The 12995-nt window shown below is 35.2% G+C and overlaps 1 protein-coding gene across 1 annotated transcript in view; it reads left to right on the plus strand.

The window, feature by feature from the left end:
* The window catches only part of LOC109088758 (stromal interaction molecule 1-like), a 36540-nt gene that overhangs the window by 5688 nt on the left and 17857 nt on the right, over nucleotides 1–12995 (plus strand). Inside the window, 5 exon segments of the mRNA XM_042739941.1 lie at nucleotides 2847–2977; nucleotides 8008–8038; nucleotides 8041–8121; nucleotides 10688–10799; nucleotides 11693–11808. Coding sequence (XP_042595875.1) covers nucleotides 2847–2977; nucleotides 8008–8038; nucleotides 8041–8121; nucleotides 10688–10799; nucleotides 11693–11808 — 471 coding nt within the window.

Genomic DNA, 12995 nt, shown 5'->3' on the forward strand with positions numbered 1-12995 from the left:
TGTAGTTATATTTCACATTACTGTTTTACCATTTTTTTTTTTTTTTTTTTTTTTTAATCAAAAAAGTAAACAAAATTGAGCATAAGACTAATAAAAATTAAATAAAAAAAACAAACAAAAAAAATTAACAACGTAGTGTACCTGTGTTTCTTAATACTGCAGCTCTTATCCCATTGCATTAAATAATTCTTGACCGCATCTGTCTCCCTGTGACCAAAATCTCTCTCAAGCTTCAGCGGAGAGGATCTGTTCCCACCATGCCTCTGCAGGCCTTGATGTTTGGAACTTCCTGTGCGTGTCAGGTCTGAGAACCGCACCGATGGAGCTCAGCGTCTCCTGAGGCTGATGGTCAGGCTTCACACAGTAAACAACGCTCATGCACTGGTCGGCCTGGATTTGTTTCCAGTCCTGTTGGAGAAGACAATGTCCCATGAGCTGCAGTTGGTGCGCTAGTCCTCAGCCTCCCCAAAAAGGCAGCCGGCCCCTCATCTCCTGAGTCCTGTCTGTTATATAACAGCAGATTGACAGAAAATAACTAGTGGTTTGTTGTCCATTTCTTTCTTTTTTTAGAGAGGAAATATTTAGATGATGATTTAGTTTGTGACTCTTCTTGACTAGCTGGACTATTATAATTGTTGTAAGGGGACTTTTGCATTACATAACTGTATTCACTGAACTCTGATTCGATATAGAGAGTCATGTTTCTCACAAAGACAGTGTTCATGGGTTTGAACAGTGCTTTTGATCTTAGGCCTGTTCAGGTTATATAAAACACTTTATATGGGACATCAGCTGGTAACCTAAAGCCAGAAAGATACTCAAAACAAGTATGCAGAAGCATTGCAAGTGTGCCATCCTATTCTTAATCTTTCTTCTCACTGTTCTCTGGGGGATGGTAGAGTTTCCTAGCTGTTATTTTGGTAGTTAACTATAAGCTTGTCAACCGTTGAACTAACTAGCTGAGTTTTGTCCAAACTGTTGCTAGCCATGATTGTGGTTGTCTGTTCTGATGTATCTTGACGGATTGCAATCAAGGTTTTTTTTTTTTTTTTTTGCATTCCCATTTAGAGTGTGTTTGACCTAAAAGTTACAGTTATAATGCAGTGTGATTTTTAAAAATATTTTATTGATCCAATCTGGTTGAAACATCAAATTTTACACATTTGCTCCCATTTGTTTTGTGTACAGTCTGGTATTTACGACGGTACATCTAATTTAAAGGTTGTAGTTCATTCTACTTGGTATGTGATACATTTCAGAAACCAGATATGCTTCTCTTCACGTCCATTTACTGGCCCCTCAACCTGGTTCCCAATCATCTACCAAGCCTTCAGGGTGACTTTGATAGGCTTAGACTTCTGTCTCTGTTCTTGGAAAGCTTTAAGAGACATCTCCTCTTAGGTTTCTAATTTGCATGTCTTGTGTTATGAAAAGACGCATGCCAAGGTTTATTTTTGTAGCTCATGGGTTCCTTGGACCGGTTCCTTTGTGTTATAACACTCTTGATATATGCAAACACAACCGGATACATCACAGTCTCTCTGGTACCACACGCTCTGATCCGATAAAGTTCCCACTTGTGAACATCCACACAAACTAGTGCAGGTTCTCTCGGCACAAACCAGAGCTTTCCTGGCCCTCAGAACCTTGATTGTGGTAACTCAACAGCTGTACAGATTTGCGGCCTAAAAATAGTTGTTTGCTAGTTTTAGTTAATACCACAGCCGGTCTATTTTTAGACCCCCTCATAGTTGAGTTGGAAACCTCCATGGACACAGAGGGATTTGGAGTGGGACCATTTAGAAGCACCTCTAAATTCTGAAATTGGATCCGGTGCTATAATTTTAAACACAGTCTTCATTAGCATGCAATGCTCTCATTAAAGTGCTTTGTGGCCCCCGACAGTTAAATTAACTATTGCTAAGGCAACAAGCCATATTGGGTTTTTATCTCACCTTTATTTCCAAAGAAGCACTCTTTTATTGTTTGATGTGGTCCTGTTGAATGCACTAGTTCTCAATTAAAAACCATTAAATCTTCTAGTACTGTAGGAACGCGTAATGGTTAAAGATCTTGGCTGGTAACAAAAAGGTTGCAGGTTTGAAACCCAGAAGGACCTTTCACCATTGTGACATGGAGCATAAGCAATAAAATCATCTGCTCAGCGAGTACTTAGAACTTAGTAACCGAGATGTCTTTTGCAACTCTACTTCTATAAGTTTTATTTCCATAATTTGATGTATTAATGTGTGAAACAGTATAATAACCTAGAAAAAAACATATGACAAGGCTTTATTTTATTCACTGAGAATTGTAAAAAGTGGATGATTGATAACAGAATGGACCTAGACTTAACAATACTTTGCCAAAACAATTAATGGTTGACCAATAAATCGTCAAGGCTCATATGTATCAACACATATTTGAACAGAACTGTTGAAGAAAGTAAATGATATGTGAAAGATGTATTACAGCATTTGCATGTATTATTAGTAAAAATAAAAAATTTGGTTGGTTTTCAAATATTTTCTATATATATAAAAAGTAAAATATACGTTTTTAATATAAATCATAAAATAAAATCAATATCAGTTGATATCAGTGATGCTACTAAAACAGTGCCTATAGCTTAACATTATCCAATAGCCTGCATGGCTTTAGTGACATCATAGGGAAAGGAAAGTCGTTTCAGAGGAAAGGCAAATAGTTATGTTTTGTTCAAAGATTACAAAGATCCAGAAAATGCATTATGAACATATTAAATTAGAGGTAAACCAAGAATTCGACTTGTTTGCAGCCTGGCTTGTTTAAGTATCTCACTGACTGTGTCTGTCTCTTTTCTTCAGAGTTTTGCCACATTGACGAGCTGCTCTGCCAGGATGAGATCGCCATCCTCAGTTTTGAGGCCATCCGCAGCATTCACAAGCAAATGGACGACGATGCCAATGGCAATGTGGATGTTTCGGAAACCGATGGGGTCAGTGAATTACTTTTAAAGCTGCCTCTCTGTGGCTAGCCTTTGGTTAATTAGGCAGTTGATTGGCCTTTGTTCTCTTCTAACCTCACTTCGGGTGGTTGATTAAGCAGCTGATTAATTTTTCTCATAGCATTAAAGTTCAAGTCAGCATGATGGTGAATGAATAATCTGCAGCAGGCTAGTAGGTACCCTGATGCTTGTTGCTGCTTGTAATATTAGGTTTTTCATTTTAAAGCTGTCTGTTCATTTACACTTTGGGGTACAACAGTGACTGCCATGGTTTTGGAAGTATTTTTCAAATTGATTTTCTCCAAAAAATTCATGAACCATTACAGCTACCTCCAAATTTATTCAAAAATTACAAACTTTGATTTAAAGCATAAAAAGATATATAAGCGATCTGTATGAAATAAAATAAAAAGTCTGTGTAAACATAAGAAAAAGGTGCAAGACTGTACTATATTTTATTAATGAATTAACTGCGTTGCGTTTTACTCTTATAATATACTACTATATATTAACAATGACATTTTATTTATAATCTTATTAAATTTTAATAACAAAATAATAATAATAAACATACTAATAAGAAATATTGTGTATAAGTTAATCATATTATAATTTTTTAAATCTTTTATAATGGATAATGTAATTCTTTACTGGGAATTTGGCATATTTTATTTATGGGGAAAATGAATGGGATTTTTCTCTTCCGCATTAAGCAGTCGCAGCCTTCTTAGCAGTACAAGATTATAGTGCTCACGTCAACTGCATCCTTTTAACCTTCTCTTAAGAATGGCTGTAAATATTAAGACTTGGCTAATTCATCCTGTCTGCTGCCCTTTCCAGTGATCTTGTTAAAGCATTAGTACACGATGAGTTGTATCAGCCTGTGTGACGTAGTGCAGAAATGTGTGTCATGGTTGGTGATATTTAGCTCTTTGGGCTGCAAGATGCAGGAAACCAGAAGCCATCTCACTGTGGTGACTGTGCTATTCTGAGTCCGGTGGTCTGCAGAAGCCATAACCGCTAGTTCAGCCCCATGTGTAGGTGTCTCACACAAAGTGTGCTTATCTAGGATCAGCTTGAGCTGTCATTAAGAGTAAACCTATTGATTACGAGTTTACTAGTCAAAATCTACACTTGTGCATGTCATTTGTCATGTGTTTTTTGTCATCTTAAAGACTTTTGCCCTACTGGCTGTGAGGTAACGCATATGTCATCATTCCACCAGCCAAAGATATGACATGCAGACTAGTCTTGTGAAATGACAAATCATTACTTGTTTTCTCAGCAGTTATTATCACTAGCATCTCAGATGTCACTGAGCTCCAGGAACAAATTTGAGGAATTGGTTTCACTACTAGTCAGGAGTAAGGATAATTCAAGATAGTTATGATACTAGTCAGTTTATATTAGTTTATAAAGATGCAGTGATTGTTGGTCGATGTTTTTAGTGGAATATCCAGTTCATTTTTAGCCATTTTTAACTTGAATGTATTAGCTGTTATTTTTAGTTCTACAAAAACAGTATTTATAATATTATTTAACTCTTTATCATAATCACGCTAGTTTATAGTGCATGTTTCACTGTTTACCTACGTTTGATATTCTTCTAGCTATTTACTTTTAGCGGCTAATGAATCGGAGTCTTGCACATTTACAGGAAATGGCTTGTTTTTAAAACGAACCTTGGCATATTTGCATTTTATATCATTTACTTTCAAGCAGCATTGTTAGGCTTACTTATTATTATTATTATTATTATTATTATTATTTATTTTTTTATTTTATTTTTTTTGGACCATTCAAATCTTAAGTATCAAGTTCAAATATACATATCAAATATGAGGCATCAGGCTTTTGATGAACATTTAGTTTTCGTTTCTCAATCATCATTATATTTTGCCCCAAAAAATAAAAACTACAGAGCTTTGATCATAAATCCAAACATTTAAATATCATCTTACTAAAACCTACTGATATCTGTATGCAATTTATGTAACTAGTCTGCTATACGGTTTTAAAAATCTTATTGATTTACATAAGTAATCCTAAATAATTTTTTGGTCATATAATTAATATCTGCATTCTGTACCAAATTATGATTATACAAAGGCCTCTGAATGAAAGGGTTTTTTTTTTTTTTTTTTTTTTTTTTTTTTTTTTTGTGAGCCTAATATTATAATATATTTGTATATATTATATACGGTTCAATAAGCTACTCCAAAAAATAAATAATCTGACTTGTTTCATATGGATTAAGATTGAATTAGTCCTATATGATGGTTTTCACTGAACCTGCATTGTTTCCTTATACTGTAATCTGTTTTTCTCTTTCACCCACATTGAGTTAGCCTAGCAGCTACCAGTGTGAATTAGCCCACTAGCTAACACTGAACAACACTAGCCCACTCAAAACCGCAATGAAAGACTCAAGTCCCAACAGGCTAGGCCTGTTCATTCTTTCAGCAATATGTTCCCTAGCAGTAAACTCACTCTTTTGCCTTTTGTACCATCTCTCTTTTATGAATGATATCCAACATCTCTGATGCTGCTTTGGAGCTGGTGGCCATTTGCCCGAGGAAAGCCGGGCATTGTGTTTGTTGGGTGTCGTTTTGGAAGCATACGCAGGGCCTGCCCCTTCCTGGCATGCTTTCAGTCGAGCGATATGCTGTGTAGGCGTGCTGTCCTGCTGCATCCAGCCTCCTCGAAGCAGCATCAAGGCAAATCCCACGGAATGGATACCAGCATCCTGGTATTCTTCTGAGAGTCGTTTTTCCAAAATCTTCAAATGATGATTTGATGGCATAGAGTGGAGTTTACAATCATGAAAATTAACCGTTAGAAACCGTGTTTCCACACAGCAGTCTTGCTCATCTTGCCCGACACTTGTGTTTGAGTGGGCATGTTGAAGAATGTCTTGGCCTGTGTTTGAAAGCCATGACTCATTTTCTTTTTTGTTAATGTCTTGGTGACATGGTTTCCAGTGAAATTGTGCATTTTAATTATTGCCGCTGTGGGGGAAAAGCCGAGCTAAAAAAAATAAAATCTTGATTTTTTTTTTTTTCCAGAATGTTTGACTGTAACTAGTCCACTTGAAAATGTAACTACAACATCAAGACTGATTAACTCCAAGTTTTTTTTTGATTTTTCCATTGTTTTTTGTGTAAACATGGATGTTTGACTGTTGCGCTCGGCGCCCTTTTTAGTGTCTTAAGTGGCGGTCACACTTTTTTTTAAGATTTTAACGTATGCGAATGCGTCAGACCGGAAACGCAAGCTCAACTTTTCGAAAATTGTGAAGACGGTGGGATCAGTAGAATGTAATACGTCACTGCGTGACCTCTCTGTACACAAATTCAAATTCATTAGTTTTAGCCCACTTTTTCTTTATTAACTCTCTAGGAAACAGGAACAGAGCTGGTTTTTTAATTTTTTATTTTAGTGTGTATGTATTTATATAGCGAGAGAGACAGCTTTAATCCATTGTTTTTTGTGTAAACATGGATCCATTTGATAACTGAGGGGAGACCTGTTATGCATGAAACGTCATTCTAAAAACACTGCGCTCAAGTTAAAAGTTCATATGCATGAAACGTCATTCTAAAAACACTGCGCTCAAGTTAAAAGTTCACTCCCATCTTCTTGCATCTTTACCTATTCCACTGCCCGTGTCGCATCTTTGTCAAAACTAAGCGCTGTGTGAATGATGCCTAGCACTATATTTATGGTCCTTCACAGAGCGCGTCACATGCGAGCAATTAATCACGTGTGCTGACATGCGGTTGGATCGTTCTTTTCTCTTTACTGTTATCACCAGCATATTGTCAAAGTGTCTAATTCTAACATTTGGTAATATTTCTATTCAAAATCGCAATTCCTCGATTTCTAAAAAATTTAATTGTGGCAAAACAATAAATTTGAATTAATCGGTAAAATCACCCAGCCCTAAGCCGAGCATCTCCATGTTTCAATATATCAGTCGTAAGCCGTTTTGAATGCTGTTGAAACAACAAATTTGATTCCAAGAAAACAGGTGTGGTTGATCTCTAGTTATTTACACATTTATGACACATCTCCCACAGTGGTTGCAGTTTAACCACAGTTTGAAACTCTTTACCATCTTAAATATCACGTGAACTGCGCTCTAACCTTCTGTTGCATTATTTTGTGTGTTCATTTTTGCCATCTGCTGTGTCTGAGCAAACAGAGCCTTTGCTCTCTATATGTTCAGAACACTCAATGATGTTAATAGATCCAGAATGTCTTGAAATATCACGTTGTCTACATGTAAGACATGGGTTGGCTGTTAAATGTTCTCTAGAGTAAACAGTTTATTGTCATTGAATTATGTTCTGGTCATTTGCTCATAATGGTCAAACAAAGCGCTTGGAAACTAAGCGACTAACGAAATTTAGTATTGCTTGTCATAGCTGGGTTAAGATATAGGCTAAGTCCTTACATAGCTGTAAAGGCTTCTGTTATTCATTAGAAAAATATTTATTATTTGTTTTATTTTAATATTTTATTTTTATTTTGATAATATTGTTTTATATCAAATGTTTTACTTTATTTGTGATGTTGTTTTATTTTTGTTCTTTTTTATAATATTGTATGTATTTTACATATTGTTTAATGTAAGGTGTTTTCATTTTACGTTTGGAATTTTCATTTGTAATTTTTTTTTTTTTTTTATAACATTTTATTTTAAATATTTTAATATCTGATATCTTCAGCTTACCATGGTACCACTGTAGTACTTTTAAGGGCTGCATTAATTGTCAGCTTGTGCTGTTGTACATGAAGAAATTCTTCTACCCCTCTCCATCTCAAGGTCTTTGTAAAGGAAATATAAAAATAAATAAATCTCTGCTCTCAAGCTCTTTATAAAAGAAACGTAAAGAATACATCTCTGCTAGTGGAGAATATTGCAGTCACATTCAAAGTTTTCACTTTCTTGTGAGTGCACTGGCATCCTTGAGTTGCTAATTGGAATAGATTTTATTTTGTTCCCTGTTATCTGACAGTTTTTAAGAGAGGACCTCAACTACCATGACCCAAAGCCAAGCACAACAGTTTCCACGGTGACGACCAGCTCATAAGCGTGGAGGACCTGTGGAATGCCTGGAAGACTTCAGAAGGTGAGCGCGACCGTTTCATAATGAGCTGTTAGCGCAGAAAGCTGCTTGTCATGCTTTTCTCACATGCAGTGGGGAATATGTTGTACCTTTTCATGGGAAACCATTCATCAGTTGACCCTTGCTAATGCAGACTCACATTCTTAGAAGGTTTTTGAAACTTTAAAATGTCAGAGTCAGATTTCTTTTATGTCTAGTTTTTTCAGTTGACTGCACAATTTGCCTCGAACTGTACAGCTGAATGAAATTCTGCAGGAAAAAAAATGGTTATTTAAAATATTTCCCAAATTCATTCAAAATTATTATTAATTATATATATGTATTATTATTATTATTATTATTATTATTATTATTATTATTTGCAGTGAAATATTAAAACAGAAGTATTTTATTTGTATTTTTTAGTAGTAGTAATAATATGTCTATATCTTAATGTAACATGCTCCAATCATAATGCCAGTGCATGGTACTTTTTGTAGGGCATGTGTTCAGTGTTAACATAAATGGGCCTCTTAGCAGCAGGAGTGTGAACACTTAGGGAGCCACTTTTCATTGGTTTTCAACACCTCCTCCAAATCTAGATAAACTCCAGATCTGCTCCAGAACACCCCACACTGCTCATGAATGTACTGCTGTGAATGAGGCTTTGGTAAAACTAATGCTAAGAGCACTTGGTTTCCACAGAAATATTAAGCAGCACATCTGTTTGCAACATTGATGATAATGAGAAATGTTTTTTGAGCAGCAAATCAGCACATTAGAATAATTTCTGAAGGATCATGTGACAATGAAGACTGGAGTAATGATGCTATAAATTCAGCTTTACCATCACAGAAATAAATGACATTTTAAAATATATTAACTGTTATTTTAAATTGTAATAACATTGCATAATACTACTGTACTTTTGATCAAATAAATGCAGTCAAGAGACTTCTTTCAGAAACATTTAAAATCTTACCAACTCTAAACTTTTGAACGGAAATGTGGGTTGTAATTTAACCTATTTACATGTTAAACCTGTTAGTTATCCTACTTAAGAGTTACACTTAGTGCTGATATGTTGCTAATGAACCCGTTTTAAAAATATAGTTTGCCACATCCCTGTGAATGAATGAAATATGAATGAATATCTGGAAATGAAAAGTCAAGTCAAGCACATTGTATTATGGGATTGCATAATGCGTCATGCATGTGTTCTGTTTGTGCACATCAAAATATTGTGTTCTTGGATCTCACCATAAACCCTCCACAATGTCTGTCCAGGGTTCAGGCGTTCTCTCTGTGTTTCCTCTGGTCCTCATTTTCTCTCTCTCTCTCTCTCTCTCTCTCTCTCTCTCTCTCTCTCTCTCTCTCTCTTTATTTCTCTCTCTGGTCTGTTTTATCCTGCATTGCAGCTCTTCCTCAAAGCACAGCTGAAGAGCCAAGGCTATGAAAGCCGATCTGTCCCAGCCGAGCAGTGCACACACACACACACACACACACACACTGAGCAGAGTTTTGTGCCAGGGTCAGGCAAGAGAGAGATATACTCTGGCAGTGTCTGCCTTTTTTCAAATGTGGTGTGACAGTGAATATCTCTGTTATTTATGCCAGTGTAATATTCATTCTTCATTAAAATGTGATGTCTATGCTGGGTGGTTTTTATGCCAGCTGTCACTCTGCTCTGTATGCTTTATTTTTGGAATATTATTGAAATATCATGGGCAGTTTTGATCGCTTAGTATGTCATTGCCATTGACTGCTGATTAATTGCAATGAATCATGGCCTCTGGCAAACTTTGTGGTTTTGTGAATTTTTTCGTTTTTCATCGCCACACTTGGACAAGGCAGATAAACCCTAGCAATGTCCCAAAAAGTTGTGACATGGGTAAACAATTACAAATATGAAAGCAAATAATGTTTAATCTTTTTAGTAAGTTTTTATATTTTAATGTTTCTTATTTTTACATTAGATTTAATTTGATGAATTATAAGTTTTTATTTATTTTATTGTTTTTATTATTTATTAGATAATTTTAAATTTATTTATTTTTATTATTAATTTAAAAAAATATATATATATTAGCTTTTATTACCTCACAAATCCCCATAAACACCAGTTTAAGTAAGTTTGTTCTGAGATATAGTTCTGTCTGACATGAAATATTTGGCTTCTACCAAAGATCTCACCAGGCTCGTATTGTGCAGTCGTACAAACAGTAATTGTAAAGGCCAAAAAAAAAAAAAACACACACATTATGATTGGGATCATTTATCATTTGATTAAGATCGATAAATTCAGAGTGAAAGAGAAGCTTCTTTAGAATCAGATACTGACACTTTTTCTCTTTCACACACTATTCCCTGCAGACCTTTAATGATGTAACGATTTGTTTTTTTAAAAACCGTCACGATTCTTACTAAATTAAAAACTCCATTAGGATGCTCGTTTTAAGTCAAAGCCACCCACTTTTGGTCACACATTGTGTTACCCAGCATTTATCAGCTTGTTTTGATAAATGAGTTCTGATACGAGATGATGTTGATGATTTTGGCCTAATTCTAGCTCTGTGTTTCTCTTCCCCAGTGTATAACTGGACAGTGGATAAGGTTGTGGAGTGGCTTATTGACTATGTTGAGCTGTCACAATATGAAGAAGCCTTCCGGAAGTTGAATTTCAACGGTACATCCATGCCCCGGTGAGTGAAGGAACAATTAACGGGTAGAGTGGCCCTTTAAAGCTGTAAGTGTAAAAGTTTAATTTTTATATGATTGTGTGTGTATAATAAAAAAATAATAATTTTATATTATTTTAATAGTGCATTATTTGTTTATAATTGTGTATACAAATATGCAGGCACACTACTGTTGAAAGGTCTTTAATGCAAACCAAGGCTGCATTTTGATCAAATATACAGTAACATAATGTGATTATAGTTCAAGATAACATTTTCTACTTTAATATTTTTAAAATGTAATTTATTCCTGTGATGATAAAGCTGAATTTTTAGCATCATTACTTCAGTCTTCAGTGTGACATTATCCTTCAGAAATCATTTTAATAAGCTGATTATTATTATCAGTTTTGAAAACCGTTGTGTTGCTTAATATGCACAACATTTATAAAACAAATTTTATCCCAGTTTATGTGCCCAGATATCTGGAATTAATGCTAAGCCAATTGAAATTTGGTTTCTTTTCCCCAAAAATGGGCATCTCTGTGCCATTTGGTGCTAACTAGTAGTGAAAAAAATTAAACCCAGCAGCTTTAAAGAAAAGAGCAGGATGTGTTAAATACGTTTGAGACTTTGCTCTTAACTTCTGACATGCTGGTTAAATTAGTTTGATCTGAGTGTGATGGGAAACACTTGACACTTGTCCTAACTGAGCATTTATTCAATTTTCTGTAAGACAGGAATTACTAGACACTCAAAACTTGACCGCTGTGAGCATCATTCATGGATTTAAAACCTATTTATTAGGGTCAAATGTTTCTTCTTTGGCTCTGAAACTCATTTTTCTTTTTGACTCAATAAGTCTGGCCTCTTATTCATTCATTTATTATTAATTCATTTATTTTTCTCTTTTCTAGATTGGCGGTAAAGAATGTGACTTTGACACAGACCGTCCTGAAGATTCTGGACCGGAGTCACTTTCAGAAAGTGCAGCTCAAGGCTCTGGATACCGTTCTGTTTGGAGCTCCTATGAGTGAGTGAGATTTTCCTCTGGTAGAGCATGATCAGTCGAACCAAAGCCATAAATCGCAAACTTTCAACTAACCTAAATCTGTTGTACATCTGTCATTTATATTTTTAGAAACGTTTTTAGCAATCTGTACCTTGTGTCTAGAAACGTTTTTAGCAATCTGTGCCTTGTCTGCTTAGTTGTGATTGTTTCACCATGTAATCTGTCTTTCTTTAAACATTTGAGCCAGCATCAGATGACTGATAGCCCACTAAAACATGCAGATAAGCTCAGAGGAACCTGTTTATCTACAGCAATATCTGATGTACATGTGGGAGGGGTGGTAGAAAAGCAAACATTGTGTTTCTTCTGATTTAGGATTGGTATCTGAGAAACAATTTTTTCCAATTCTCCTTCCATTTTTTCCTAAACTCAACGCACCAACACACCTATAACACACAACTGGCAAAACGGTTAATTTCATGCTCAAAATCACACATTGTAAACTAAACTCCAACACTAATTTTCAAAATACAGTAATACACTGTGTCTATCAAAACACTGCAAACTTGTCTCAAAATCAAATACTTATTCCTAAACACTAACACCTGTTCTCTTCCAACAGGAACATTTAGTCAATCAAAGCATGATGTCATAAACACTAACATCAGATGGAATTACAAAAACTGCATTATTTTATACTGCGTGTCAGATCTGCCCTTATACAATACTATATTGTATTGATCATAGTTTGTGTTTTGCAGTTTATTTGAAGCCACTCTACATTTTTTTTTTTTTTTTTTTGTTGGGTTTGGTAAATGCATGCATTTTGTTCCTTTTGCTATAGAAATTTAATACAAAAAATTTATGGCCCAGAGTAGCTTTATAGAACATCTGGTTTATGAAAAATGAGACAGAATTACTGAAGTAAAGGCTTTATTTGCAACAGGACATTACTGCAGGATAACAAAAATATGCAATACAGTTGACATTTACTATGCAAAAATATACAAACAGAAAAAGCCACAGAATAATAAAAAAATAAAATAAAAAAGGCATCTAATCTGCCTGGTCTTCTGCATTCGGCCACATGTTCTCATCCACATCACACCTGATATCTTCTCTGGCAAGGTGTCTTTTGGAACGCCTTATCCACCCCTGGCAGTATTCAGCAGTAAAAATATCCATAGTTTTGGTCTTGGTTGAGCTTG

This window comes from Cyprinus carpio, chromosome B15 (genome assembly GCF_018340385.1).
Source record: "Cyprinus carpio isolate SPL01 chromosome B15, ASM1834038v1, whole genome shotgun sequence".
In the NCBI taxonomy this organism is placed as follows: Eukaryota; Metazoa; Chordata; class Actinopteri; order Cypriniformes; family Cyprinidae; genus Cyprinus; species Cyprinus carpio.